Source organism: Capra hircus, chromosome 25 (genome assembly GCF_001704415.2).
Source record: "Capra hircus breed San Clemente chromosome 25, ASM170441v1, whole genome shotgun sequence".
In the NCBI taxonomy this organism is placed as follows: Eukaryota; Metazoa; Chordata; class Mammalia; order Artiodactyla; family Bovidae; genus Capra; species Capra hircus.
The window spans coordinates 39,869,736-39,897,655 of record NC_030832.1 but is presented as its reverse complement, the minus strand read 5'-3'; the positions used below and the strand labels follow the sequence as shown (position 1 = coordinate 39,897,655).

The 27,920-nt window shown below is 55.2% G+C and overlaps 1 protein-coding gene and 1 pseudogene across 3 annotated transcripts; one reads left to right on the top strand and one right to left on the bottom strand.

Annotated features, from left to right (window-relative positions):
* Window positions 973-27,644, top strand: WIPI2 (WD repeat domain, phosphoinositide interacting 2). 3 transcript variants are annotated; one of them, XM_018040672.1, is made up of 12 exons: window positions 973-1,217; window positions 7,212-7,294; window positions 16,302-16,471; window positions 17,437-17,533; window positions 17,928-18,025; window positions 18,474-18,566; window positions 19,017-19,087; window positions 21,022-21,129; window positions 21,817-21,981; window positions 22,441-22,548; window positions 23,222-23,352; window positions 24,070-27,644. In XM_018040672.1, exons 1-12 carry the CDS (start codon window positions 1,144-1,146, stop codon window positions 24,180-24,182), a joined length of 1,311 nt encoding a protein of 436 aa, XP_017896161.1. In that variant the 5' UTR covers window positions 973-1,143; the 3' UTR covers window positions 24,183-27,644. The 3 variants fall into 3 exon arrangements, with proteins under 3 accessions (XP_017896161.1, XP_017896162.1, XP_017896163.1); XM_018040674.1 differs by having other exon boundaries at window positions 1,170-1,217; window positions 16,302-16,467; XM_018040673.1 differs by lacking the exon at window positions 7,212-7,294 and having other exon boundaries at window positions 1,136-1,217.
* LOC106503605 lies at window positions 9,150-9,781 on the bottom strand (annotated as a pseudogene).

Below are 27,920 nucleotides of genomic sequence, written 5' to 3'. Positions count from 1 at the left end.
CATGGAATCCTAGCTTTGCAAAGGTCTTTAAGAATCTCTCCCACTGTACCTTCGCTGAGGGAAAAGAGGAGGCCTAGACTGTGAAGAAAGCTGAGTGCCGAAGAATTGATGCTTTTGAACTGTGGTGTTGGAGAAGGCTCTTGAGAGTCCCTTGGGCTGCAAGAAGATCCAACCAGTCCATTCTGAAGGAGATCAGCCCGGGGATTTCTTTGGAAGGACTGATGCTAAAGCTGAAACTCCAGTACTTTGGCCACTTCATGCGAAGAGTTGACTCATTGGAAAAGACTCTGATGCTGGGAGGCATTGAGGGCAGGAGGAGAAGGGGACGACAGAGGATGAGATGGTTGGATGGCATCATCGACTCAACGGACATGAGTCTGAGTGAACTCCGGGAGTTGGTGATGGACAGGGAGGCCTGGCGTGCTGCGATTCATGGGATCGCGAAGAGTCGGACGCGACTGAGCGACTGAACTGAACTGATTTAGCTCACATGGAAAGCGCTCCCTAAATATTACTAAATGAATCAAGACGTGTTAAGTAGAATCTGCTCCAGGGCTCCTAAACGCGGGGGTTACCGTTCTCAGATTTAACACTTGCTAAGTTAACAGTTCCGACCCTCAGTTTTCAAATTTGTAAAACGACAACGCAACAGGCTCTACAAAACTAAAAGCACCAGTAGAGAATGCACGCATTTGGCACAACGACTGGCAAGCGGCGGTGCGCCCCTTTTAATACTAACAAAAAAACGGTGGGGGCGGAGGATACGGGGCGCCTACTCTTTCCAACGCGCATGCGCAGCCCTGGACGTGCCCTCAAGCCCAGCCCCCGGCGCGTCCCCACGCCTGTGCGTGTTCTACCGGAACCTGGGCCCGGACGGGAAGTGAAGGGGCGGGACCTCCGCAGCACGCCTGCGCCTTGAGAGGCCGTGCGACGAGGGGGCGTGGCCGCGCAGGCGTGCCAGGCGCCCCGGCTCCGGAGCATAAACAAGAGGGGGGCCGGGATGAGGCGGCGGTTAATGCTCAAGCGGCGAGCGGCGGCGGCGAGCGAGGCGGCGATCGGGGCCCGGCGCCGACCCTGAGCTCACCCCGACCTGCCCCACCCGCGCGCGAGCCCCCGGCCGGGCCCGCGGGCCGCGCGCCCACCATGAACCTGGCGAGTCAGAGCGGCGAGGCCGGCGCTAGCCAGCTGCTCTTCGCCAACTTCAACCAGGACGTCACGTAAGAACGGGCGAGGGCGGGGGTCGGGGGACCGGGGGGCCTGGAGCCGGGGAGGGCGGAGGCGTGCCCCCACCCCCGGCGGGCCCCCCTTCCTTGGGGAACCCTCCAGGCTCTGCCCTGGGAGCTGCGACCTCTGGGCGGGGAAAGGGATGGACCAGGGGAGGTCTTTACTTTTCCCCATCTCCAAGAAGGCTTTGTCTTTTCCATCTCACTTTTCGCCAAGTTGGGCCCGAACTTTGTGGCCTGACCTGTCGTCCCAACCATCTCTGGAGTGGTGGGGGTGGGGGTGGGTTTCTCCCTTGCACCCCGCATCCCCCCACCCCCCTTGTTCGTCAGCCCTCTTGCCTCACTCTTTCCGCTCTTCCAGGCTCTCCTCATCTCCTCATCGTCTTAAGGGAACCCCTCGATTTCCTTTTCTTCCTCTCTTGCTGTTCTTTTTGACAGGAAACCTTGATGTCCTCCTCGAGCGAGAAACAGACTTAGCAGTAATTCTGGTCTCTGACCCGGGGAGAAGCTGAGCCAAGGGGCGGGTTGTAACTGAGAAACCTCTGAGGAGTCCTGGTGCCTCAGGGAATGGGCCATCCTTGTACGGGAAGAGAGACCCTTGATGCCAACCCTTGGGTTCCGAACGCTGTTTGTCCAGACCCTCACGGGTTTGAAGCCGATTCTTCAGAGGCTGGCTGTCTCCTGGGGGAACGTGTGAGGATAGTTATTAGAGGAGGTTTCTGGAGAAGGAAGAATGAGTTGTGGGACTGGAAGGGAGGAGAGCCATCTTGAGAAGTGAGTAAGAGGAAGTGATGTAAGAGGGGAGGAGTGGGTCGTTGGCTTCATACTAAGTAGTAGGTTGAGTTGTTCCTGGCTCAATAGAATTAGCCAAAGAAAGGTCATTTGCAGAATGGCAAGGCACCAAGTCAGTGGCACACAGAGGGTGCTCAGTTGCACCTTCCAGAGTTGGGAAAATAGTGCAGAGCCCCCCACAGTGGGAGTCCGATGAGGCTTGGAAGGGAGCAGATCACCTGTGCCAACTTCAGAGGAGGAAACCAAAGTGCGGGAGCTTCTGAGCAGAGCCTGGGTCTAGGCTCCATTAATAGTGGCGTGGGGGCAGCTTTCCTGAGTTCTCTTCCAGCCTCCTTTCCAATCCAGCCTGCTGTTGTTTCTACCTGCAGAGTAGGGTCTGGAGGACGGTGAGCGTAGAAGGCAGACTGTAGCGATCTTTAAAGTGAAAACTGCGAAGGATTAGCATGGTGACCAAAAGCCACTCCAAGGAGAGCAGTCTGGACCACCTGTTGCAGGGCGTTGTGACTGAGAACTATTATACTAATCTGGGTAGGGAAGAGGGCAGTTCAAACCAACGATGACTCCGTTTTTAAGCCCTTAGTATTTTGAGACCAGTAAGAATGGTAGCGTTATGGTTTTTTATGTCCTGTATAAATTAGAGAATTCCCCAAACATTTTCTCTTTTTCACCACTCACCGTGTATATTGAAGGGAAATCAGGTATGAGAAAGCATTCTCTTTCGCTGTCATTTCAAGTGGCATTCAAACTCCAGTTTCCCTATATGATAGAAGAAGAACGTCACTCTGGCCTGAAATAAGATCTTTTTGTGCTTAGAAATTATGTGTTTTCCCATTCCTCTGTGAGTCCTAAAGTTACTGGTTGAAGACCAGATTTCTGCGTCATAATTTTGACTTGCCAAAGAGACCTTGATAGAGTATGAGCAGAAGTTGTAAGGAATAGTAGGCTAGGATTATACTAAAAATTTATTGATTAAAGTGACTAATTTGTTGTAAATGTACACCTGAAAGGAGAACAGAGCTTCCTGGGGAGAGGCTTGGCCGCACACCCCTCTCCCTCCCTGCCCCATCCCCAGTGTTCACATTAAGGTAATTTTTTAGAAGGCGAGGATGTGACTGTTGCATCCACATTCATGGTATTCAGTGAGAAAATCTGGAACCACTTCACTTAATAGAAAATATATTGTGAGTTATACAGTAATGCTTAAACAGCAGTATTCCTTTCATGTGAAACTATATCTGTCCTGTGGTAGTAATATAGTTTCAAATATTGTAAGTGTTTGGTTTTTTTTCCTATGATTTTTATCCTAAAAGTCTGGATGTTTTATTTTATTCTACCTTCTTTTTTTTTTTTTAACTAGAACTAGGGGAAAGGAATCAAGAGAAGCCGGACCCTGTCATCTCCCTCCTCTTGTCTGGTTAGTTCCAATCCTGGTTTCTGAAAGTAATCCTTTGGAAGGCTTGTTTTGGAGGAGTTTTGGGGTTTTTTGACATTAAAATTAAGAAACTAATAGGTGCGGAGCATTGCTTGGCTCTTCAATGGAAATATCAGGGACTGAGTACTTGCAGGGGACCCCGTGAGGCCTGTGCAGACTCACTGGTTGCTGGGCAGTGGCCGAATCATTTAGAAACCACATTCCTCAAAGAAATCGAAGGACACAGACTTGGCTTCCCGCATCTTCTGTCTGTAGCATTGATACTGTTCGTGTCTTAAGTTACGGGCCCAGAGACAGTAGGGGGCGTTGGTCTGAAGCTATTGCTCCCTTGAACCAGGGTTCTTCTAGGTTACATCAACTATCCTGGAAGGCCACTTCTCCCCTTTTCCTCATCAGTAGATCCAGGAGCGTGGGAGTAAGAACCCTTTGGCCTTGAAGTTCTTGGTGGTTCTGCCCCCGTGTGGAGAGTGTTTTTGAGGAACCAGGGCAGTTACCGGGGAGGATATTGTCCAGCAGCAGTGGCCAGCGGTGAGCTACTGGGGAGCCAGTAGGATTTGGTGTAACCCATGGGAGGTGCATAACACACCTAAGGGAAAAGGTCCCTTCCACGTGTCCAGCCTGGGTCCGAGATGAACAGTGACAGCGCGTTATAGAAGGTTCAGGGGGAAGGTGAACTCTGCTTTGGATATTACTGAGTTTGAAAGGTGTTAGGGATGTCCGGGTGAGATCTGGGGTAGACAGGAGCTTACTGAAGTGGGCCCTGGGGCCCGCCAGTTCTCAGCAGCACTTCGGATCACTTCCTTTTTGTGGATATGGGCTGTTTCCACTTCACCCATCGTTGAGTGTGCTCTTTGGAGAAGATAATGAAAAGGGAAGACATGTGGGCTGGCCGATCACGGGTAATGGAGTAAGGAAAAGAGCATTAAGAATGATGTTTTTCTTTTAAAACATTTTTAAAATGTTTTCTTAAAAAGCATGTTTATTTTTTAGTGGCAATCGCTGCCTTAGATACTGAGCACTCGCGTTTAAATTCGGTGAGAGATCTGCAGGTAGAGATCATGGTGGATGGAACAGGAGTGTTGATTTTGGCCCCGCTCGGAACCCTGTTAGAACAGCAACCAGTAAAATATCAAAAAGATACTGAAAGAGGCTTAAGCCCGGAGAATGAGGAGAATGAGAAAGAAAGGCACCAGCAACAAAATTTTCGAAGCCAGCAAGGGATAAAGGAAGTGGCTCCTCCATCGCTGGTGGGAAAGGCAGAGAACCAGCCCGCTTGAACCCGCAGGACCCCCAAAGGCTCAGGACGGGCGGTCTAGGAAGCTCTGCGGTGGAGGAAAGCTGTGTGTGGCGAAGATCCAGAGGGCTGGCCCAAAGTGTGTCTCAGAAGTAGTGGCTGTCTCCTGCCCCTGAAGATGAAGGACTGGGCCTTATCTCCAGAGGGTACTACAGAGTCTCCAGATGTTGACACCAGGCATACTTGAAGGCAGGGGTATGGTAGTGAAATGGGGCGTTAAGTAAATATATCCTTTTTTCTGTTGTTGCTGGTTTTCCCTTTATCAGTAAAAGATCTCATTGTATTACCTTAAAAAACAAAACAAAAACTTTACCGCAGCAACACTTAGTGGGAATGAGATTAGTTGTCAGGGAACTTTGGTACTTGTCTGTTACCACACCTGTCCTAAGCTGCCTTTGCAGGGTCAGGCAAGTCTTGAGGTGGTGTTAAGAGCAGAATCTCCACAAAGTCGGGTGCATGAACCTGACTGCTGGTATCCGAGATGAAAATATCACACCTGTTTATATTCCATGCCATCCTTTAAAGGTGTCTACCTTTATTGGTAAAGTGTATGCTCACACTGTACCACACGCACCTATCAAAACCAGGTGGTGATTTTTGTTTACATTTCCCACTGATTGGGATTCGCAAGAGGGAAGTCATGCGGTGAAAACTAGCGAAGGTGTTTAGTATCCTAAATCCGTTTCTCAGCATCTAGGAGAATGTCAGAGAGCTAGTGTTTAATCAGTTTTAACAAATTCGGCCTGTTTGGAGCACAGGCAAGGCCCTGGGTATATAAAAATCCAGGTTCTCATTCGTTAATTCTGTTTGGTTAACTTTGCCCATAGAAGAAGCCCCCAGGCTTATTTTACATGTAAAACTATTGGGCTTGGTGACTTGATTTCCATGTCAACAAGAGATTTGAAGGAGGGCCTGTTCACGCTGGTAGGATGCTTGGAGAGCAGTGGCAGCCGCCAGTACAGCAGAAGGTGAGCGGTAGCGTTTAACCCGGCACGGCTGTTGCCGCCTGAGCCCTCAGCTCCCGTTGAGGTCTGAGAGTCACTTCACTCTGACAGCACAGCTGTTCAGCGATGTGAGCCCAGTCGGTTGTTGAGGGTTTGCCATCCCACACAGAAACCTGTATAAGAATGACTTTTTAAGAGAATCAGAAATGCTGGGGAAAAAGGCTTGGATGCTTAAAATAGTAACCCTAAGTTGTCTGGAAAACATTTTCCTGGACATCAATTTACCAGAAGTTACGAATTGTTGAGATTTTATTTTTAGCTTTCCTGAATATTCTTGTGTTTTTATTGGCTCCTTTATTGTTTTTCAAAATATGTATAGGTAACACTGTCTAATTACTAGTTAATTCAATATAGTGCGGTGTTTTTGCAGAGAACAGTTGTTGGAGTTGGTAGAGACTTACTCTGTTTAGATCTCTGGGGTGAACCAATTACAGTTTGAAAGTTGGACAGTGTTCATAGCCAGTCTGTTCTTTGTGTTTCTCCTGCCTAAGCGTGAAAGAGGTTGGCCATCTCGCGTTTCTCATAGATGAAATGGTCGTGAAAATAGCCCTGGTTTTGTCTTGGCGTGCACGCGCTCATCGAACGAGCTGTCAGTCTTGTTATTTCTCGGCTTCTGGTTCACCTTCTGCTTCCTCTTGTCGCCTTGCTCTCCCAGGCGTTAAGTTCCAGAAGGGTCCCAGCTCTGAGTTCGCGCGTCCCGCCCCTTCCTACTCTGTGCTCCCGTCCTCTCTGTTTCTGAAACCCGTGCTTGCAGCTCATTTCTTCCGCCGTGGTCAGGCAGCAGTAGTTTCTGCGAGGGACCTTCATCTAGCGTTGCAGCCCCGCCACGCTGGGGATCTGGAGAGAGAGCTCGGAAGTCCTGCCAGGCCTCTTAGCAAGCAGTGGTGCTGGGTGGTGAATGTGGGTTCTCACACACAAGGTTGTCCTTCTGGACCAGCCCTGCGGTGTGGTCTTCCCGTTGCAGACTGTGAGTGAGCTCTTTGGTCTGTTTTATTTCCATCCCGCTGCTTAGGCTTAGCATCATGTGACTGAGCTGCGTTTGTTACAGCCTTATTGCAGTGTCAAGAGACACCGTCATTCACCAAGGGTGTAAATGTCTTTGTTTAAAATTTGCAATCTTATCTTCACCTTTGGACTCTCCTATATAACTACACGTGTGTGTCGGGTCACCTGAGAAACCCCACTGTCTTTTGAGGGGATCGTTGGTTTAGGGTCGAGTACTTTTATTCTTATGTCAAACTTACCTTTAAAGTTTCACTGTCTGTCTTTGCTGGCCGTGAGATCCGGCGTCTTCCTTGTCCCACCTCTTCTCTCCTCTGCCGCCACTCACCTGGTGCCAGCTGCACGAACCTGTGTGCTAGTCTTGGGCAGAGATGATGGAGACAGTCCGGTAGCGTGGAGCTCGTCTGTGCGTTATCCCTGCCTACGCGTCTCGGCTCTTATTTCTGAATTTGGCTCTTTTGCAGGTCTCTAGCCGTTGGTAGTAAGTCCGGGTATAAATTTTTCTCCCTTTCTTCTGTGGATAAACTGGAGCAGATCTATGAATGCAGTAAGTGTTTGCTTTATTTTTCCCCTTTCTTAAAGTAGACAAGTTATACTTGAATTAGGTTGTATTCTTAATTGAAACGTGACGGTTAAAATCCAGGTGCCCCTTGACCACGGATCTGCCTTCTCCTTGGCCTTACTGCCAGGGGGCAGCTGTGGCTGTGAACAGTCGCTGTTTGTTCTCCCAGATCAAATCAGAGTGTGCATTTGCACGCTTATAAATGTACATGTAGAAAGACTTGAAGTACTTGTTTTATGGGTCCTCGTTTTCAATACATGATATCATGCTATACTGCTCTGTAATGCTCCCCCTTTTAAATGCCAGTAAAACCATTTCGGTATCTCTCATAGAAGACTTCCAGAATTTGAAAATTTTACAGCCCCCTTGGAGTGGTTTATTTTTTGCCAGTTGGCATCTTCCGGTATTTTCATAGCTGTGTCAGAGGCCTGTGGGGCTGCGGGAGGACGGAGAGCTCTGCCGCCTTTCTCATCACCTGCTGTGACTTTACACAGACGCTTCACGGACCTCAGTTTCTGTGTGTGTGTAAAAGAATGAAGGAGAGAGAGAGTACTTGGTGAATCAATAGTAGTAGGTACAGCCCTTGCCCCAGAGAGAATGGGATGAAAAGGCTTGACTCACATGCATGACTTTTTCGTCAACAGAATCGTGGGTTTACGTGTAGTTGTGAGAAACACTCCAGGTCCTTCTCCCCTTTTCCCAGTTTCTCCCAGTGGTGACGTCCTGCAAAAGTGCAGTATAGCATCCCCATCTGGAAGGCGACAGGATGCAGTCCGGGGGTGTGTGTGTGTGGTTCCACCCGGCCTGAACACCCACATCCCCCACAGTGAAGCTACCGGGCGGTTCTAACAGTGCAGAGTCCTTTTGTAACCACACCTGTCTACCCTGCGCCCTAGTCACAAATCCCAGGTAGCCAGGAATATGTCCTCTGGTTCCAGAGTGACTGTCATTTCGCAAATGTTACATAAATGGAAGTATGTAGCTTTTTGAGGGGTTTCTCTGGTGGCTCAGCAGTGAGGAACCTGCCTGCCAACACAGGAGACGCAGGAGATGCGGGTTCGATCCCTGGGTTGAAAAGACCCCCTGGAGGAGGAAATGGCAACACACTCTGCTGTTCTTGCCTGGGAAGTCCCACGAAGCCCTGACGGGGTCAGAAAAGGGGCGGACATAACTTAGTGACGAAACAACAACAAGCCTTTTGAGAACTGGCTGTTGTCGCTCAGCATCTTTCCCTGGAAGTTCACCCAAGCTGCTTGGTGTCGGTAGCCCCACCTTTTCTGTGGCTGAAATTCTGTGTGCAGACAGGGCCCAGCAGCTTCACCATCACCTGAAACTCCCCCTTCGTAAGAGACATTAGCAGGCAAAGGAGAATTGCAATGTGGAACACCATGGTTCACCAAAACGAATCGCCTGGCAGAGCACATGTGGGCTGGTTCCAGGCTTGGGCTGTTAGAGCTGCCGGGAACATGCGTGTCCGGGGTCGCGTGTGGATGTGGCATCGCTGCTCTGGGATTGGTGTCTTAAGTGTGACTGCCGGGTGGTATGTTGGTGTGGGGGTGTTTTTGTTTTTAAGTGCTGAGCTGTTTTCCAGGGAGGCTGTACCAGTTTACATTCCTGCCAGCAATGCATGAGTGAGCCAGTCCCTCAGAATCCTCGCCAGCCTTTGGTGTGACCAGTATGTTTCATTTTAGCCATTCTGGGGGATCTGTGCAGTGTTATCTCACCGTGATTTACTTCATGTCTCTGTGATGACTAATGACGTTGAATATCTTTTCATGTGCTTACTTGTTTTGGCCCACTTTTTTTTTTTTTTTTAAGACAACCAACAATTTTGCTTTTATTTGCATTTATTTTTTGCGGCATTTATTCCCGGGCCATAAGTTTTTGTTTCTTCAGTTTCTTCTGGGATATCTTTTTCTTCTGTGCAGCCTCCTCTTCTGGTTTAGGAACAATCTGTTCTTTTTCAGTAAGGAATATCTCATTGTGGCAGGGAGAGCTCACGTAGGGGTGGATCCGACCGTGAGCTCTGTAAGTGCTGCGCCGCATCTTGGGGGCTTTGTTCACTTGGATGTGCTCAATGACCAGAGAATCTACATCTAAGCCCTTAAGTTCAGGATTACTCTCTGCATTTTTGAGCATGTGTAGTAAAAATTCAGCACTCTTTTTGGGCCACCGACCCTGAGTCCAGCCCCGCGGTTTGGCCTGTGCACACCTGCCAACTCCACCGTTATAGCGGCGGAACGGTACACGCTGCTTCTTTAACGCGACGTCCTTCAGATACTTGGTGGCTTTTCGGATATGCATACCCTTTATGGCCTGGGCAGTTTCTCGAGTGTTCTTAAAGTGTACACGAAGATTTGAACCTCTTGATTTGCATGATTTTGTGGGGTTTTCTGGGTCAAGTGAATAGCGCACCATTTTTAGGAGTCACCTCAGGCCACTTACTGGAAAAGGACTGGCCCACTTATTAATGCTGAGTTTTGAGAGTTCTTTATACATCCTTGATGTTAGTCCTTTCTCATGTACGTGGTTTGTAGATAGTTTCTGTATACACGATGATAACTCTGAAGCCTGCCTGTGGCCTGACCTAATTAAGAATTCTCTTTACAGAGAACTGAGGAGGCCAGTATGCTCATAATCCATCACTCTGGGGTATGGATTCAAAGAGATATGCTGTTTATCATTTTAATTATCCATGTGGGCATGCAGTTGGGGAAATCGGGTTTTCTCCTCATTAACGATGCCAGTATCTGCTTCTGGAATGTTCCACCGCTAGCAACTTTGCTTCCACCATGGTTTGGTATTCCCTTTTGGAATCCTCCTTTACCCGTTAGTGTCCCTTACGAAGGGGGAGTTTCAGTGAGTGGTTGTGAAGAGACATCCCATGTCCACTTTTGATTTCGTTCATTAGGGACCTGCTGTGTGCCAGCCCTGCTCTGGCCGTGGAGACGCAGCCATGACAGAGTTCCTGCTTTCGTGACCCTTCTGTTTAAATGGAGGCAGACCAGGAGCGAGCAGGCATTCTTGTGTCAGATGTCAGGCCGGGGGCACAGTGTGGAGCAAACACAGACGTAAATCCCACCCCCTGCACCTCCATTAGCACACGGTGAGGCCCGCAGAAGTCGTTTCTGCGGCCCGGTGCTTGCAGCACAGAGTTCTCGTGCCCCACCGGGGTCCAAGGCTCACCAGGCTCCCTCCAGGCCCTGGCCTCCCCTCTCGGTTCCACCTCGGGCACCCCTCACCTCCAGCAGTGGAAGGTGTCTGAACCCCCAGGCGGCCCCCGGCTTGTTGCAGCCCCTGGAGGCTGGGATCTGGGCCCTTCATAAGGAGACAGGTGGAAGCGGGGTTCTTCGAGTGCGGGTCCCTGGCTCACGGCTCCTGCCACGACTGGACTCCTCATCTGTCCTGACGCTTACCGGATCTCCTACGAGAGCCTTTCTCCCGGTGCGGAGCTGGCGGGTGTGGTCAGGGTGATGAAGTGTGTCCGAGCCCGAGCACTTGCTCATCTCCACACTGGCCGCATTCACTTGCCCGACACACGCTCATTTCCTGTAGGGAGTTTCTTCACAGGAGAAAGGATTCCACTAGGCTTTTCGGATGACTGAAGCATTTAGTAAATCTGCGTCCCCACCAGTGCCCGAGTTGAGCTGTTAAATCGTGGCTGCAGTGATTAGTCATCCGGTTTGAAATGTACAGGATTCCCCACCCCACCCCCACCCGTTGTGCTTAGAAAGGGTCTTGGCACTTCCTCAGATTGAATCCGTTCAGTGACTAATGTGTTTCCTTGAAGTTTATTAAGTGGTTTTTGGCACCTTATTTTTCAAAGGTTTTTGATGGAATAAAATGTGATGCTTTTTTCTTTTTGGCTGCTCTAGGCCTTAGCAGTGGCATGGGATCTCTTAGTCGCAGCCTGTGGGATCTCGTTTGCTACCCAGGGATCACACCTTGGCCCCCTGCTTTGGGAGCATGGAGCCTTAACCGCTGGGCCACCAGGAAAGTCCCCCAAAGGTGATGTCTTGATAGCGTCATTGGGAGAGTGGGTGTGCCCTGCCCAGCTGGTCTTCGGAAAAGCAAGATTGACAACTACTTGCTCTGTTGTTTATTTAACAACAACAACAAGAAAAACAAGACCTTTGCCCAGCAGCACTGGAAGGGTTTTGCTTTTAACGCTGTAGTGTTCTTTCAGACTTGAAGTTGCAGGGCCTCCCATGTTTACGCCTTGCCCACTGTGAACCACGAGCGGCGTGTGAACAACGAGCAGTGAACCTGGCAGTGTGTGAGCCACGAGCGGCGTGTGAACCACCAGTGGCGTGTGAACCACAGGCAGCGTGTGAATGACGAGCAGTGAACCTGGCAGTGTGTGAGCCACGAGCGGCATGTGAACCACCAGTGGCATGTGAACCACGGGCAGCGTGTGAGCCACGGGCAGCGTGTGAGCCATGGGCAGCGTGTGAACCACGGGCAGTGTGTGAACCGCGAGCAGTGAACTGTGGGCAGGGTGTGAGCCACGAGCAGGGTGTGAACCACAGGCAGCGTGTGAGCCACGAGCGGTGTGTGAACCACCAGGGGTGTGTGAACCACGGGCAGTGTGTGAACTACAAGCGGTGAACCTGGCAATGTGTGAACCATGAGCGGCGTGTGAACTGCGGGCAGTGTGTGAGCCACAAGCAGGGTGTGAACCACAAGCAGTGGGTGAACCGTGGGCAGGGCGTGAACCACGCGCGGGCAGTGTGTGAACCGCAAGTGGTGAACCGTGGACAGGGTGTGAGCCACGGGCAGCGTGTGAACCACCGGCAGCATGTGAACCACGGGCAGCGTGTGAGCCACGGGCAGCGTGTGAACCACCAGCAGCATGTGAACCATGGGCAGTGTGTGAACCGCGAGCAGTGAACTGTGGGCAGGATGTGAGCCACAAGCAGGGTGTGAACCACAGGCAGCGTGTGAGCCACGAGCGGCGTGTGAACCACCAGGGGCGTGTGAACCACGGGCAGTGTGTGAACTACAAGCGGTGAACCTGGCAATGTGTGAACCATGAGTGGCGTGTGAACTGCGGGCAGTGTGTGAGCCACAAGCAGGGTGTGAACCACAAGCAGTGGGTGAACCGTGGGCAGGGTGTGAACCACACGCGGGCAGTGTGTGAACCGTGAGTGGTGACCCGTGGACAGGGTGTGAGCCACGGGCAGGGTGTGAACCACGAGCAGTAATCCACGGGCAGTGTGTGAACCGCAGGCAGTTTGTGAACTACCAGCGGCGTGTGAACCACGGGCAGGGTGTGAGCCATGAGCAGTGAACCACAGGCAGTGTGTGAACCGCGGGCAGTTTGTGAGCCACAGGCAGTATGTGAACCACAGGCAGTGTGTGAACCACGAGTGATGTGTGAACCACCAGCAGCATGTGAACCACGGGCAGGGTGTGAGCCATGAGCGGTGAACCGTGGGCAGGGTGTGAACCACGAGCAGTAAACCACGGGCAGTGTGTGAACCGCGGGCAGTTTGTGAGCCACAGGCAGTATGTGAACCACGAGCGGTGTGTGAACCATGGGCAGGGTGTGAGCCATGAGCAGTGAACCACGGGCAGGGTGTGAACCACGAGCAGTAAACCACGGGCAGTGTGTGAACCGCGGGCAGTTTGTGAACTACCAGCGGCGTGTGAACCACGGGTAGGGTGTGAGCCATGAGCAGTGAACCATGGGCAGTGTGTGAACCGCGGGCAGTTTGTGAACCACCAGCGGCGTGTGAACCATGGGCAGAGTGTGAGCTTGGCAGTGTGTAAAGGTGGATCACTTTGTGAAGTTGTGTTCCTGAAAGGTCCAGGCAAAATGCGTCCTAGGGCTGAAGGGGTGGGGTCCTCTTGGTTGGTTTTTGATGAAGTGGAGACGAAAGCACATGGCCCTTTCAGTGGTTGGCACTTCCTCTGCCCTTTGCAGGCAGACTTGGCCATTCTCTGATTTTTCTGGCTCCTTTGGAAGTCTGATGGAAGTTGTGGGTACTTCCCAGAGAAAAACCCAATGCTTAGTGTGTGATTTTGACAGTCTGAGAGCCTATGGAAGCCTGTGCGTGCTCCCGGTCCAGGGCCGTGGCTGGAGAGCGTCACGGTGAGGGCCCTCCGCACCCCCGACACTGGGCTGCCTCCCCGTCTGCCTGTCCGTCACTCTTGCCCGCCGCCCTGTCCTCGCTGCATCAGATCTCAGCATACTGGTCGGAATTCACGTGGATGCGGTGGTCTGCCTGTGGGTTTTTCTAATAGCTTTTTGAGATGTAATTTGGATGCCAATAAAAAACCGCCTGTTTAAAGTGTACAATTCAGTAGGTTCCAGTATATTTACTGGGTTGTGCAACCTACCTTAATCTAATTTTAAAACATTTTTATCACTCCAGAGAACCCCCGAGCCCATTAGCCCCAGGGTGACTGCCTGCACTCCCCCACCCCTCAGCCCTGGGCAGCCACTAATCTCCCTTCTGCTGCTGTGGGTCTGCTGCTCTGGAAGTCTCAGATAAACGGGGCCGCGTGGGCCTGGCTTCCTTCGCGGGGGGTGGTTTCGTGGCTCCGCTGTGCTGGAGCGTGGATGAGCACTTCCTTTCTTCTCGCCCAATGACATCACGGGGTGGGGATGTGCTCTGTTTTGTCGATGGACGAACGATGGCTGTGCCTGCATTTTGGCGGTGTTTCCCCTTTGGCTGCTGTGAATGTTTGTGTGCAGGTTACGGTGTGGATGTGTGTTTATAAGCTTGAGTGTTCTTAATGTTCCTCTGTCTTTTTGCGTGTCTTCAATCATAACTGAAATGAAACTTTATCCGGAAGTCATTGTCCTTCGCACGTTTCTTTCTTAGTGGCTTTGTTCCTGCCCTTTCTCTTCCTGTTTGAAGGCACAGGAGCCATCTGGTGGAGGCTGCAGATACTTCTTCTGGGCCGTTTGCTTCTTCCCCTCGCTCGTCATCTTTGCCCTCCTTGATGTTTTTGTGTCCAGCCCTTCTCTTGAGGCTTCCGGAATCCTCCCTGTTCTGGATGCGTAAGCACTCTCTCGTGTCTTCCTTTGGTTCTTTGGCTTTGGGTTTTACGTTAAATACCTGATCCACTCTCAGCTGCTTTTGATATAAGAAATTTTCCACTTTTTTCATGAGCTGGAAAAGACGTTTTTCCTGTGTCTTCACTTATTTAGTGGGAACGTCAAGATGATGAGCCTCTCGTTGAAAAGTCGGCAAAGAAAAGGATGGTTGAGGCCAAACGGCAGAAGAATGACGTCTGTGAGTCTAGGTGCTGGGTGTTCAGAGGCTTGTCACAGTTTTCACTCTCAGGAACGTTTGCAGCTAAAAGCGGCTCGGCTGCCTCCATGCCACACTTCCCCTGTTGTTAAAATGCTAGAAAGAAGTTTCTTATGCTTTTTCTCATGAAAGTTTCAAATTTTTTCAAACTTAGAGTGGGGTGGGAAGCCAGGCAGACACCTAAAGCCGATGTTTCTTTACTTTCTCTGCCCTTGGTTTAAGCGAAGGAACGATTCATCCCTTTCCTCTTCTCACCGTTTTGTTAATGGAGGTTTTCGCACGCAGAGAAAAGTTGGAAGTGTTTTATAGGCAATACCCACGTCCTGAGGATCTGGAGTCTGTTGTGAGCTTTGGACTTGCCTGCCCGTCTTGTGTGTCTGCATTTCAAAGCGCCTTGCAGACAGCCATCTGCACACAGTTCCTGTGCGCAGTCGGTACGCTCAGATTTACAGTCACATCTGGAGGAAGCATCCCGAGTCTGACTAGAGCATGTACCTCCGTGTGGCCTGGCCTCTCATCAGGGTTCACCATCACCCCAGAAAGCTGCCTCACCCCACCCCCAGGAGGCAGGCCGTGCTCTGGGCTTCCTGCTGTGGCTTGGTTTTGCCTGTCCTCTAGGAGCTTGACTTCACTGCCTGTCCCATTCCACGTAAGAGCAAACCCTGTTTTATTCCCACAAACGTCTGTCACGTCGCCTTGGGCTGACTCCCCATGGATGGGCCCCGTGCGGAGCACGTAAGAGTTCAAACCCACATGGTGATGGCGCCAGCCACCGCATTTTCCTGGAGAGAGTTTCTACTTAATACGGAGACCTTTGGAGCTTACTCGCTCACTTTGGCCATTTGGTTTCTAAACTGACTTACACGTGTTTTTAAGTTAAAGCGGGGAGTTTGGTGACAGGGCTTGTTGAAGGAGCCCTCGGTCTTGTGTGTGGGCACGCCTGGTCACAGCGGGGTCAGGCCCTGCAGGTCCCCGGGTTGTGAGCCATCTAGTTCTCTGACCTCTGAGCTCAGCACCTCACAGAGTAGAGTGTGGCCTCGGACCATTGTTAGGACAATGAACGGGTCCGTGCTTAGCCCCGGCTCAGCTGCAGCTCAGGTCCAGACAGCTGCCCGTGGGAATCATCCAGAGTCCTGCCTTCCAGAATGCTCTTTGCCCCTCCCCTGAACTGACCCCGGTGACCACAAGTAAACCCAGGTGGGGAGTGAGGGAGCTGGGAGTCGGGGTGAGGTGACAGCTGTGGGGAGGCCACTGTGCCCCGTTTTCTGGGCGGGCTGCTGTGCATGCGGTTTCTAAGCACAGTCTTCTGAGCGGGGGTATCCCCATGCAAGTGGGGCGCAGGGACCCAAGGGGCGGAGGGCAGGCCGCGCTGGGGTCCGTAAGCCCCTGCTCCCAGTCGGGTGGCTGCGAGCCCCAGACGCGGAGTCACACGGAGCACCTGGGGGCCCATCGTGTGTCAGGTACGGCCGGTGTGGAATGCGTGGCCTGCCCGTGGCCAAGAGCTGGTGGTCTCTGAGGAGCAGGCCCTCCTTTCAGGGTGCGGGGCAGCCTGTGGGCAGCTCGCCTGGGCCTTGTGAACCGTGAACTTGGCCTGGTGGTCTGCCCCTCACCCTTCCCCGAGCTCTCCCCGCAGGGAGCCTGCCCTCAGACACGTGTTTGTGTGCGGGGACCCCTGGCACTGGTTGACAGGGATACACACCCACATGGGTTTGTTTTCTCCCTCCTTTCAGCTGACACTGAAGATGTGTGCATCGTGGAGAGATTGTTCTCCAGCAGCTTGGTGGCCATCGTCAGCCTCAAAGCTCCCAGGAAGCTGAAGGTTTGCCACTTTAAGAAAGGGACCGAGATCTGCAACTACAGCTACTCCAACACCATCCTGGCAGTGAAGCTCAACAGGCAGGTGGGCGGCGCTCCCCTCACCGCCCCAGGGCCCTGGGTTTCCCAGGGGCTCTGGGCTGCGAGGCCGTTCCAGCGACCTTGGAGCGGCTGCCGGGCCTCCAGCAAACCCCGGCCGCTCTGCTGCCCTCACAGCCTGCCCGGGCTCGGTTCTGCTCTCTCGTTTTTGCTCAGACTGCCCCGTTCCTGAAGATGCCGTGGCGAGGGCTGTTAGCTTTACCCATCCCTCAAGACGGGAGCCTTCTTTTATAAGAGTTACCTTTTTAAAAAGCCTGAGCATCTTTTTTTTCTTTCCATGCTTGTGGCTTATGAGATCTTAGTTCCCTGACCAGCGATTGAACCCAGGCCTTAGCAGTGAAAGCAGAGAGTCCTACCACAGGACTGCCAAGGAATTCTTTATCCCTTTTTTAACTGTTAATTTAACTTTTAACTAAAGATGAAAGATATACTACCTTTTTGTGTCTGCCCCAAAACCCACAAGAATGTCTGGCTTGGAGCATGGGCCTGGTGGCCAGGACTTGAGGCAGTGCCCGCGATGGCCATGTGGCTGCGGTTTAGTCGCAGCATCAGTCAGCGTCAGATTCTGAAAGCAGCGGGCCTTCACCAGAGCGACCCCAGCCTTGACATGGTTTTCGTGGCGGGAGGGCTGAGAGAAAACAAAATCAAACCCCAATTTTCTTAGTGAGGGACCACTTTCTGTCATGCTAAATGACACCGCACAGTTAAAGGTCCTCATCCAACCGGAGGACGGAGTTGTAGGTGGGGGCTCAGCTCCAGGGGAGTAAGGGGTGCGGTGATGGGTGGTGGGCAGGGCCTGGAGCACCGTGCGCACGCAGTGGTGAGCGGGGCCTGGAGCACCATGCGCCCGCGGAGTTCTGGAAGGAACATGGTGTCCGGCAGGAGGCCCTAACTGAGGCTCGGAGTCTGGCTCTCTCTCACATCCTGCTTCTGTGTCCACGTCTCTCGCAGAGGCTGATCGTGTGCCTGGAGGAGTCTCTCTACATTCACAATATCCGGGACATGAAGGTGCTGCACACCATCCGGGAGACGCCCCCAAACCCCACTGGTGAGCGGGGCAGGGCAGCGCTGCTGTTTAGAGGTCCTGTCCGTGAGAGAGTTTTCTCTCCTCTCAGGTTCCACAGGTTTAGACAGTGTTGCTCTTAGAGTCAGCTACTGATGCTGGTCTTGTGACCACACAGTCGTGGGCTGGGTCAGCCTGCAGCCTTGAGGTTCCTGATCAGCTCCAGCCACGGCCTCAGTGCGTTTGAGCACGCACACTGCGCGTGACAGGCCTGCTGTCACCTGCGGGGCGTGTGGGGGGCGTGGACCTTAAAAGGCCCAGCGATGCTACCACCTCGTGTCAGAGCTCGTGGCCTCCCCATCTGGCTGCACGCGTGCCGGCTGCTGGTGGCGCCAGGGGCCCCGCCCTGACCCGCCTTGTCCCCGTGTGCTGCTCGCAGGCCTGTGTGCGCTCTCCATCAACAATGACAACTGTTACCTGGCGTATCCGGGCAGCGCCACCATCGGAGAGGTGCAGGTCTTCGACACCATCAACCTGGTGAGACTCTGGGGGAGAGGTGCGGCGCCCCTCCTTCCTCAGGCGGGGGCCAGCTGCCCCAGCCTCCCCCTCCCCTGGCTCAGCGGCTCGATTCCCGATTCCCACCGCGGCCTCCTGGTGGCCGAGCGGGTCGGGTCGTTCTGCTTCCAGCCTGCTCCTGTCCCCGCCCTCCCTCTGTACTGAGCACCCCGCAGTGTGCGTGCGGGAGGGAGCGGAGGAAGATCCAGAGCCTCCGTGGGGACGTTGCTTCGCTTTTTCTTTTAAGGCTCTGAGTGGCATTTCCTTGCCCCCTCCCCAACCCGTGGTTAATCGGGTGGACTTGGAGTCTGTGTCAGCCGTGCAGGGGTTTCCATAACAGCCATAGGCCTTCTCGATGGGTGACTTCATGGGCATCAACGGTAGCCTCGCAGTCACAGTGGTCACAGGGTCCCTTTCCCCTCCCCTCCAGAGAGCTGCGAACATGATCCCGGCTCACGACAGCCCGTTAGCCGCCCTGGCCTTCGACGCCAGCGGAACCAAGCTCGCCACTGCTTCCGAGAAGGTAAGGTGGCCACGTGGAAACCCAGAGTCCCACCCACTCGTCCACCTTGCTCACACAGCCCAGTCCCCAGAGTGGTGTCTGTCCCCACCGGTCACAGCCTGGCCCACGTGACGGCCTGGAGGGCCGCCCGCAGCCACGCGTGCCTGAGCCGAGCGAGCGCGGTGGCTGAGGCGTGCTGGGCCGGGGTCCGTTTAGCCGTCCTGTCGGGGAGTATCGCAGCTGTGACTGCATGGCCCTCAGCGTTAGGATGAGCAGTGACGGCGCTTCACCGTGCGCACGGTGGAGCAGGGTGTGTTCTGATGGTGCCTGGCGAGGGCCGGGGTGCGGGACTTGGGGCCGTGCGGCTGGGACAGCTGTCGGCGCCCATCTGCCAAAGTCCGATGAGCGAGAGACCCGAGTCTGATTCCACTCAGCTCAGTTCCTTTTTCTTGCCTCTCCTCCCTGCTTCAGGGGACCGTGATCAGGGTGTTTTCCATTCCAGAAGGACAGAAACTCTTCGAGTTCCGGAGAGGAGTGAAGAGGTAAGTGTGCAGGTCTCCAGGAGGGAATCTAGGGCGTCGGCTCGCAGTTCAGTTTAACATCCTCTGTGACCAGCAGTGGGCACTTGAGCCCTGGGGACCCCCATCCAGCAGCCAGCGATCTCAGTCCAGCCGATGGGGCAGGAGGGGCTTGGGGTTTTGTGGGAGGTCAAGGGGCATTGTTATAGAGGCAAACTGGATTTTGTTGTTTGTGGTTGCGCTGAGCGCCGAGCCATGTGGCCTGATGGCCCAGGCTGTGGAAGGAGGAGCTTGCCCAGCCAGGCCCGGGGTGAATGGGCCCTGGGGGCTCCTGACCTGGGCAGCGGCTCCTCCCCTTCTAGGCTCTGAAAACCCGTGAGCAGCTCCCCCAGTCCCGCTCCGACTGGCAGATGGCTTTGGCCCGCATAGTGTTTCTCTGAAGAGACTGCAGAGCGCAGCGGCCCTGTGGCGCTGTGTCCGCGCCCCTGCCTGGTGGGGCCTGGCCCGGGGGACCCGGAGCCAGGGCCTCCCACGGGCGATCTTGGGCTGCCGCCCTCCCTGGCCCCCGCTTCCTGTCTCTTTCCTTCCTCTTTTCCTTCCCTTCTCCTCACGCTCATCCTTTTGGGTCTTTCTCCTTTTGCTGCTCCTGCTCCTGTGTCTGCATTTCTGCACTGAGGCCCTGGCCCCAGGCTCCGCTCTGGGCAGCCCACCCCTCCGTCCTCAGCCACGGTGTCTGTCTGTGTCCCGGGACGCCTCCATGTCCCCAGGCCACCTGCCAAGGTTTTCCACATTTCTCCTGCCTGCTGGGTGCTCCACCCAGCGGCCAGAGCACGGCCCCAACGCCCACCGTGCTGCACACAGCGTGTCCCAGGAACATCCCCGCCCTCCTCCTGGCGCCTGAACCTGGGGGCACTTGCCCCCCCTGCCTGCCTTGCCATTCCCGCCCAAGCCGGCCTCACTCGTCCCCGCGCGCCCCCCACACCGGCCTCCCCAACCCCAGGCATCTCCACCTGGCCTCGCGCTCGCCGTGGCCTCAGCTCATGTTCACCAGGTTCCGTCCCTCAGACTTGAGCCCACTGGCTGTTCTTCCGGGGAGGAGGGGTGAGACAGATGTGGGCAGCCCTGCAGGGAGCCTCTCGGGGCCTCCCCCGTCCCAGGGTTTGCTCCACCCACAGGACTCCGTGGTGTTCAGGCTCCCCACGTCCTTGCTTTCCTGCTGTGGCGTGCTTCCCTTCGCCATCCCAGCTCCTCAGAGAGACCTGTCTCCACGCAGGCCCTGGCGTGACCTGCGGGCTCCTGTGCCCTCCAGTCGGTCGAGTGCCCCCTCCTGCCTCTCCCCCAGTGTCTGCAGCGCCTTCCCTTTGCTGCTCACCCCCCCTCCCTCCAGGCTCCTCTGGGTGGGAGCCCGTGCGCCGTGAGCTCCAGAAACACAGCTGGAACAAAGCCCCTCCCTGGGGACAGGACCAAGTCCACCTTGTGGCTGCAGGGTTGAGAGGAAGCGCCGGTTTTGTGGTTTTTACAGCGACGTTTTAAGGGAAAACTAGAGTTTTAGGATGTCAGAAGTTTATTCTTAAACGTTATCGAGGTTGCCAGTTCGTGCTTTTCCATGTCAAGAGTTGCTATAATCTCAATGAGTAGGTTTCCTTAGCTAAGCCTAGTGCTGTAAGTCCAGCCTGATTCTGCTAAAAATGATTTCGTGAAGCCTCGATTCCTTCGTTACGTGGCCACGAGAGGCTTGTTAAAGGATGGCTCGGTCAGGGCGTCAGCTTTCAGACGCTCTCTTTCCTCACGTATTTTGAGAAGGTGACCGGAAAGGAATAAGAAGACCCTCATGCACCTGTCATGGGGACCTTCCTTCACTGTGACTTCCCTTCCGGAGGGGGCGGCTGCGGTGCTGGTTGCCCTCTGCCCTCCGCGTCCGGGCGGCAGCGTGACTGGCCCCATCCCTCTCGCCCCAGGTGTGTGAGCATCTGCTCCCTGGCCTTCAGCATGGACGGCATGTTCCTGTCTGCCTCCAGCAACACTGAGACTGTGCACATCTTCAAACTCGAGACTGTGAAGGAAAAGTGAGTCGCAGAGACGTTGAGAGGGATACGGGGCCCTCTGTCTGCCGACGCGCGGAAGTGTGTCTGGGGGGCTCGTGGGGCTCAGCAGCAGGACGGGTGGGGTTCGAGGGGGTCCTGCTGGATGGGGCGGCAGAGGGTGGTCCCCCCAGCGCTCCCCCCCCGTGGTGCGTCTCTGGGGACCGTCCTGGGAGGGGGCACTTGCCTCCCTCTCGCTCAGAGGCATTTTCCATTTGTGCAGCAGTTGATTTAAAAAGTGCGTGACTGCAGCGGTATGCGTGGTGTACAGGTCATCCCCGGTGGTTCTGTTGCCTTGTCTCAGGTTCTGTGGTGAGCCTCCCGCTAGGATCAGCACTGTTATCTGTGCTGTGTCTTACTCTGAGGCACATCTGAACGGGCTGCGGGAGCGCATCGTTGGGGCTGTGCTCCGACTGTTTGGAAACTTCCCTATAGAAAGATGCAAGGTTCCTGGACATGGGCCTCACATCCTCAGCTACAGAGCAGGGGCCGGTCATTCCCTGTCCCCTCTGCTGACCCTCTGAGGACACGCTCTGTGACGTCCCCAGGTTCCCCGTGAGCCTGGGAGACTTCTCTCGCGTCTCGGGGCTGAGCCTCGCCTCCACGTGAGGGGCGCATGGTCTTTTCTCAGCCAAGGGCTTGCGTGTGTCTGACGGTGTGTCCTCCTCCCAGGCCTCAGGAGGAGCCCACCACCTGGACCGGCTACTTCGGGAAGGTGCTCATGGCATCCACCAGCTACTTGCCCTCCCAAGTGACGGAGATGTTCAACCAGGGCAGGGCCTTCGCCACGGTGCGCCTGCCTTTCTGTGGCCACAAGAACATCTGCGCGCTGGCCACGTGAGTCGGGGCGGGGAGCTGCCTCTGTCCCATGCGTCCAGCCAGGAGCGGGGTCCCAGGCCACTGGGGATGACCTGTACACCTGGCCCTCTGGTTTAGACCAGTCACGTGGACGTGGAGGGGGCCGTAGGTGGACGCTGTTAGGGAACCCAGATGCCCGCCCCGCAGCGTCTGATCCTACACGCTTCCTCTTCCCGGTGTTGGGAACACCTAGAAAGCATGGTTAGTTCAGCACTGCATGAGAGGGCCAGTGCGTGGCCCTAGGGCCTCCAGTGCCGGCAGCCGCACACGCTCTAAGCGCCTTTATCCTCATGTGCGGACAGTGTGTGCACAAAGCTACGCTCACTCATTTGGGGCACGGCGCCCTTCCCTGGCCCAGCTGAAGGCCAGGCTGTTAGTTTAATGAGAGCTTTGTTCAAGTTTTGATTCTAGAATTTGGTTGCTGTTTATCCTCACTAGAATCCAGAAGATCCCTCGGCTGCTGGTGGGCGCCTCGGACGGGTACCTGTACATGTACAACCTGGACCCCCAGGAAGGGGGCGAGTGCACCCTCATGAAGCAGCACCAGTGAGTTGGCTGCGCCTCCACTGGGCGGGCAGGGGCCCCTGTGGGCGGGGGGTGACTTGCTTGTGTGCCCAAAGCCAGGGACCCAGAGACTCAGGTCTCCGCACGACCACCCATCATGTGGGTGCAAGCCCGCCCTCCACGCCTCTGCCCGTGCCTGGCTCAGCACCTGGGCAGAGACTAGAGCGGCCGGGGCGCACTCTTACTGGCGGTTGGTGGGGGGGGGTGTCTCGGGGCAGGACCACTGAGGATGCAGCTCAGCTCAGCGCCGTGCACAGAAGGGGCGACCCCAGGGCACTATCTGTGATGCAGGGCAGGTTCTCCAGGGGCCCCGGGTCCCACTGAGATGCTGCTGTTGTCTTTGAAGAGGAGGAGTAAATGTTAGTTAACTGGGAGGTAATACCGTTGGGTTTTCTGTCTTTAAACAGTGGTACCGTAATACTCTTACAATCAGGGTGAACATGGGGGTGATTTCGTTATTTGACAGTGTTCTCTGGTTTTGGTCTTCAGTCTTAGAAAGCGCGGTGTGGTTGCTTCTCTAGGTCCAGCTCTCTTCATCAGACGGAGCGTGTGGAAATCCCGGTGACCACTCTCGGGGGAGTCACCCGCGGGCCAGCGCAGCGTGCCGCGCGCGTGGCCCTGACTCTCCCTGCTGGTGCCTTTCCTCCTTTTCCAGGTTGGACGGCAGCATGGAGACAACCAACGAGATCCTGGACTCCACGTCCCACGACTGCCCCTTGGTGACGCAGGCGTACGGCGCGGCCGTGCCCAAGGGTCCGCACGTGCCTTCGTCCCCGACGGCGCTGGGTAAGGGCCGGGCCGAGCCTGGGGCGGAGCACCGCGGCTCTCGCTCTCACAGAGCCGCCCGCCTGCCTCTTGCACTCCGGGGCGGGGCCTGCAGCACTCGGCCCGCTGTGGTAAGCACGGTTTTCAAGGCCTCCTGAGGCTGAGTCCATTTTCTTCATTTTTGAAACAGAAGTAGCCCTGTGGCTCTAGGTGCCTATGGACTGTCCACCACCTGCCTCCGCTCAGCTCAGGTTCTGCCCAAAACGCTTGGTCTTGACCCTCCCTCCTGTGGCCTGGGTCAGCAAGCAGGCCCAGGCAGGAGGGGGCCAGCTCCCCCAGGCCACCCTGGGCGGTGTGCGCGCGCACTCTCTGCCGCACTCTTGCTCACTGTTTCACTCCAAGGTGAAGGCAGCGTGTGCTTCGAGGAGGCTCTGAGCATCCTTGCCACGGGTCTGGGCACACCCCCACCCCTGACTCCGGAGGGCCGTTTGCAGCCTCTCCACTGGGTCCCCGTTAATGCCCAGCTCCTTCCTTCCTTACCTTCATGGGTCTTGGAAAGTCAGCTGTCTCTTGAGTGGCTCAGGGCTGTAGAGAGCTCGCTGGTCAGGGCAGAGGTGAGAATTCCACATCCTGTGGGCTGTGAGCTCCCTGCTGGCCCAGGTCCCGCTTCGGGGTCGGCCTCCCTGAGGGGACTGCCCACTGGGGCTCGGCCTGCCTGAGGCGCTGCTCTCTCCGCAGCCTACACGGACGAGCTGGGTGCCGCGGGCGGCTCGGGGCTGGAGGACGAGGCCAGCGCCCTGCGGCTGGAGGATGACAGCGAGCACCCTCCCATGATTCTGCGGACGGACTGACTGCGACCTGCGACCTCCTCGGGCCCCGAGGCAGGGAACACTGGCTGACAGAGGACTTCGCAGTCATGCTGCTATGAACTTTGACCCGAGCTGGGAAGAGGATGGCAGAGACTTCTAAATCAAAAAGAAAAAAAAAAAAGATTGTAGCTGTAGTCTCATTCCATACTGTTGAGAAATACATTGTTTTCACTTCAGTGGCTTTTAATCTGGCTTATGAATTTTTAGCTTTTCGTTGGTTTTCTCTTTTTTGCCAAAATCAGCTGTTTGGTGAAGCTCTCAAAACACCTTTGCTTTGCATGTATTAATGTGCCAAGCCAGCCAGGAGCTCTGGAGCCTGCTCATAACAGCCCGCAGGCGTCTGGGGTTTTCAGTCTGTGCAGAGAGGCACGGGCCGGGAAGGCAGCGGCCGCGAGCGCGCATCTGGTCCTGCTTGGGCAGGCCAGGTGGCCTTGGGGGGTCCTCTCTCCCTGGAGCCCCTCCGGGACCATTTCACCCCTCCCCCCCCATTTTATTTTGTTAATTAAATTCTTTCCAAATTGGATTCTTCTGGGATTTCTTCTGCGGTAGACTCCTGTTTCTGGTCTTGCTTTCTGGGTGGGTATTCAGAGAAAGAGGTTCTTCCTGAAACTGAAAACCTTTCCTTCCGACAGCCCCGTGGGCTTGAAAGACAGACGCCCAGGAGCGCCGTAGCCAGGGAATGTCGTGTACTCCGACTATCTGGTCTCAGCTGTGACCTTCCTGTCGAGCAGCTGTATGTGTAGGGTGTTGGTTTGTCTAAGGGACGTTTGCAGGTGTCCTATTGCCCATGAAGCTCAGAAATCAGCCGGGATGGGCACCCAAGTTGTGCTTTCATCTTGGCGCCCCACTCGCAGCGTGACCTGTGCGTCTCTGTTGCATCTTCCAAAGCGACTCGGCACGAGTGATGAGACTCTGGTCACAAACTCCAGCGTTCGCCTGGCTTCCCGGACAACCTCGTATACCTCAAACTCTGCATTCCAATCCGAGACGCGTAGCCGTTCAAGTTTTAAGGGACTTTTAAGTGGAACTGACGGCGCCAAAGACGGTTCTGGCTTCTTCGGACAGCAACAGTTAAGGACGCAAGTGGGAGAGCAGCGGTGTGGCGTCCGCCTTCCCTGCTGGAGCAGAGGACGGGTCTGCGGTGTCGCGCCAGGCTGAGTGTGTACCTGGGTCATACCTGTCGAGTGGCGGAGCTGACTGCCCGCTTCAGTGCCCCGGTGCCAGGGCCCCACGCCTCAGGCCACTTGCCCACTGGTTGGCTCTGAGGTGCCCTGGGCACTTCTGCAGCAGAAACCTACAGAAACCCGGCTCATCGCAACGACGTGAAGTGCCCTGTGAGAAGGGAGGGGAGGATGGAGTCAGTTTCTCCCTCCCCAGAGCCTCGGCACGTCCGTCCTGTGTCCCTGGTGAAGTGGGAGCCCCGGCGATGGGTCTGGAACCCAGGCCCCACAGGGCCCTGAGCAAGGACTGGGGACCGGCCCGCAGCCCCGTCGGCCCGGCCACACCTGCGGCCCTGCCCTCTGTCTCCAGAACCAGCTCAGCATCCAGCTGCTCGGTGGCGCCTTTGGTGTGGAGACTGCATGTGGCCAGTCTGGGACCAGAACCATCGGGGCGAGAGTAGCCTCCCTGTCGACGAGTCCTGGCCTTGCTGGTGAGTTCCCCCGTCGGGTGCCTGGGGGCCTCGGATCTGCTGCACCAGCTTTCTCTTCTCACAGGTGTGTGGTTTCATCTTTGTTTGGGGTCGGCCATCCCAGCGGACGGGCTCTCTCCTCTGTCAGCCTCAGCCTCCCAGCCCCAGGGGTCCGGCTGGCCCAGGTGCCGTCTCCTCAGACGCGAGACGCTCTGCTCACCCGGGTCGGCGTAACCTGTGCACCGCCAGGAGGGGCCCTGGTTGAGAAGAACTAAGAGGGTAGGGGGGTGTTTGCTGCCCCACCCCCTCCACTGCACATGGTCCAGGTTCTTGCAAGGGGCTTGGGCAGGAAGCAAAGGAGAGCCGTGGTCAGCGGCAGGACCCCTGCTATCGCGCAAGAGAAGGGGCTCGGCTGAACCCCGACCTCTACACCAACGTGAATTCTTACGTCAAGTTTGCAATCTTAAAATAGGATCATTTGTTGCCACCGGGAGGCTCACACAGTGGACTCCTATGGAACAGGAGCACACCCTTCACTTTTTAAATGATGGAGCTGAGTGTTGGGTTGAACCTAGAGTTAAACTGGACTGAATTCAGCCCCCCAATTCTACCACCTTCTGGCCGGGGACCTGGAGCGCCGGGATCCGGATGGGACCACGGGCAATCCCCACCTCCCTGCCCTGGTGAAGGGTGACTCAACCGGGCGCCCAGTCCACACGGAAACGGAAACCGTTCTCACAGGACCAGATGCTTTGTTTCTGTTCAGTTCCAGGTCCTGAGCACAAAGCTGGTGGGAACGGATATAAGTTGCGTTCACACACCAGGTTCTGTGCGGTTCCGTCCTGCCGCCCTTCTCGCTCCTGGACGCCAAGAGGGGCAGGCGTCCACCAGGGATGCTGGAGGCTGGCCAGGTCTCGGATGTGGAGCACCGCCCCTGTGACTGCGTTTCCCACCAGGACCCTGGGGCCGGCACTCTCCCGGACAAGACGGGGACATGAACTCCTGCCGTCTGGTCCCACCTGGACCTCGCAGCCCTGCCCGCTGCGGGGGCTCCGGGCCCAGGACGGAGCAACAAGATCGGCCCGCTCACAGGTCCATCTGGAGAGGAGAGCAGAGCTGTCTCCCCCACAGGCAGCAGGGACCACGTGGAGACGAGACTGCATGTACCCCGGTCCCCGCTCAGCAAAGGGAAACAGACAGTCAGCCACGGGGCCGTCTCGCTGTCCAGGTCCCGCCGGCAGGCCGGCCGAGCTGCGCAAGTTCAGGGCGGCCCGCGGGCCGGGCTCGAGGGTGTTTGTCCCCTCTTCCTGCCCCACCGACCCCTAGAGTCTCTAGCCCCCCTTCTGCACGCAGGAATGACGGGCTCTCTGTTCTCAACTCAGCTGAAAGTCCAAATACATCGCTTCACAAGTGTACTTAATCTCCCTTCAGCTCACGGTGGGCGGCTGCAAACTCGGCCTGGGGTCTGTGGGCTCAGAAACGTTGGAGCGGTGCACGCAAGCCATTGGCATGCTGACGGTGGCGGGAGGGGCAGGCCCTTTATTCAGGATTCTCTCTGTGACTAACTTATTTCTCACTGAAAATATATAATGATCGCTAATCCCCAAGGAGATTTAAAACTGCTGTGTGTTTTAGTTCTCACCCAGGTCAAAATCCTTGGCCCGTGTTGTACCTTTTTATTCTTTAGATTTTGCGAAGCACAAAAAATAATTGGATGTCGAAGCCCAACCAGCCCTCCGCCTTCTCTAAGGCTTCTGACTGGAAAAGTCTTTAATTTAGGGGAATTAAACCTTTCTGAAGCTGTGTTTCTTAAAGAGACTATTTTGATTCCTCACCCCTGTATTTTCCTTCTTCACTGAAACGTAATTGAATTATTCCTTCTTATATTTTCTGTATCGGTGAGCTTGTTGTGTGTGCTGCCAGTATGTATGGGGTGTGAGCGTGTGTGTGTGTGTGTGTGTGTGTGTGTGTGTGTGTGTGTGTGTGTGTGTGTGTCTGAGACTGTACGTGTCTAAGCCACAGGTGTGTGTACTGATAGCATTCCATACCAAACCAAGTTCGACTGGAAAGCCCTGGCTGGCAGCATTTTA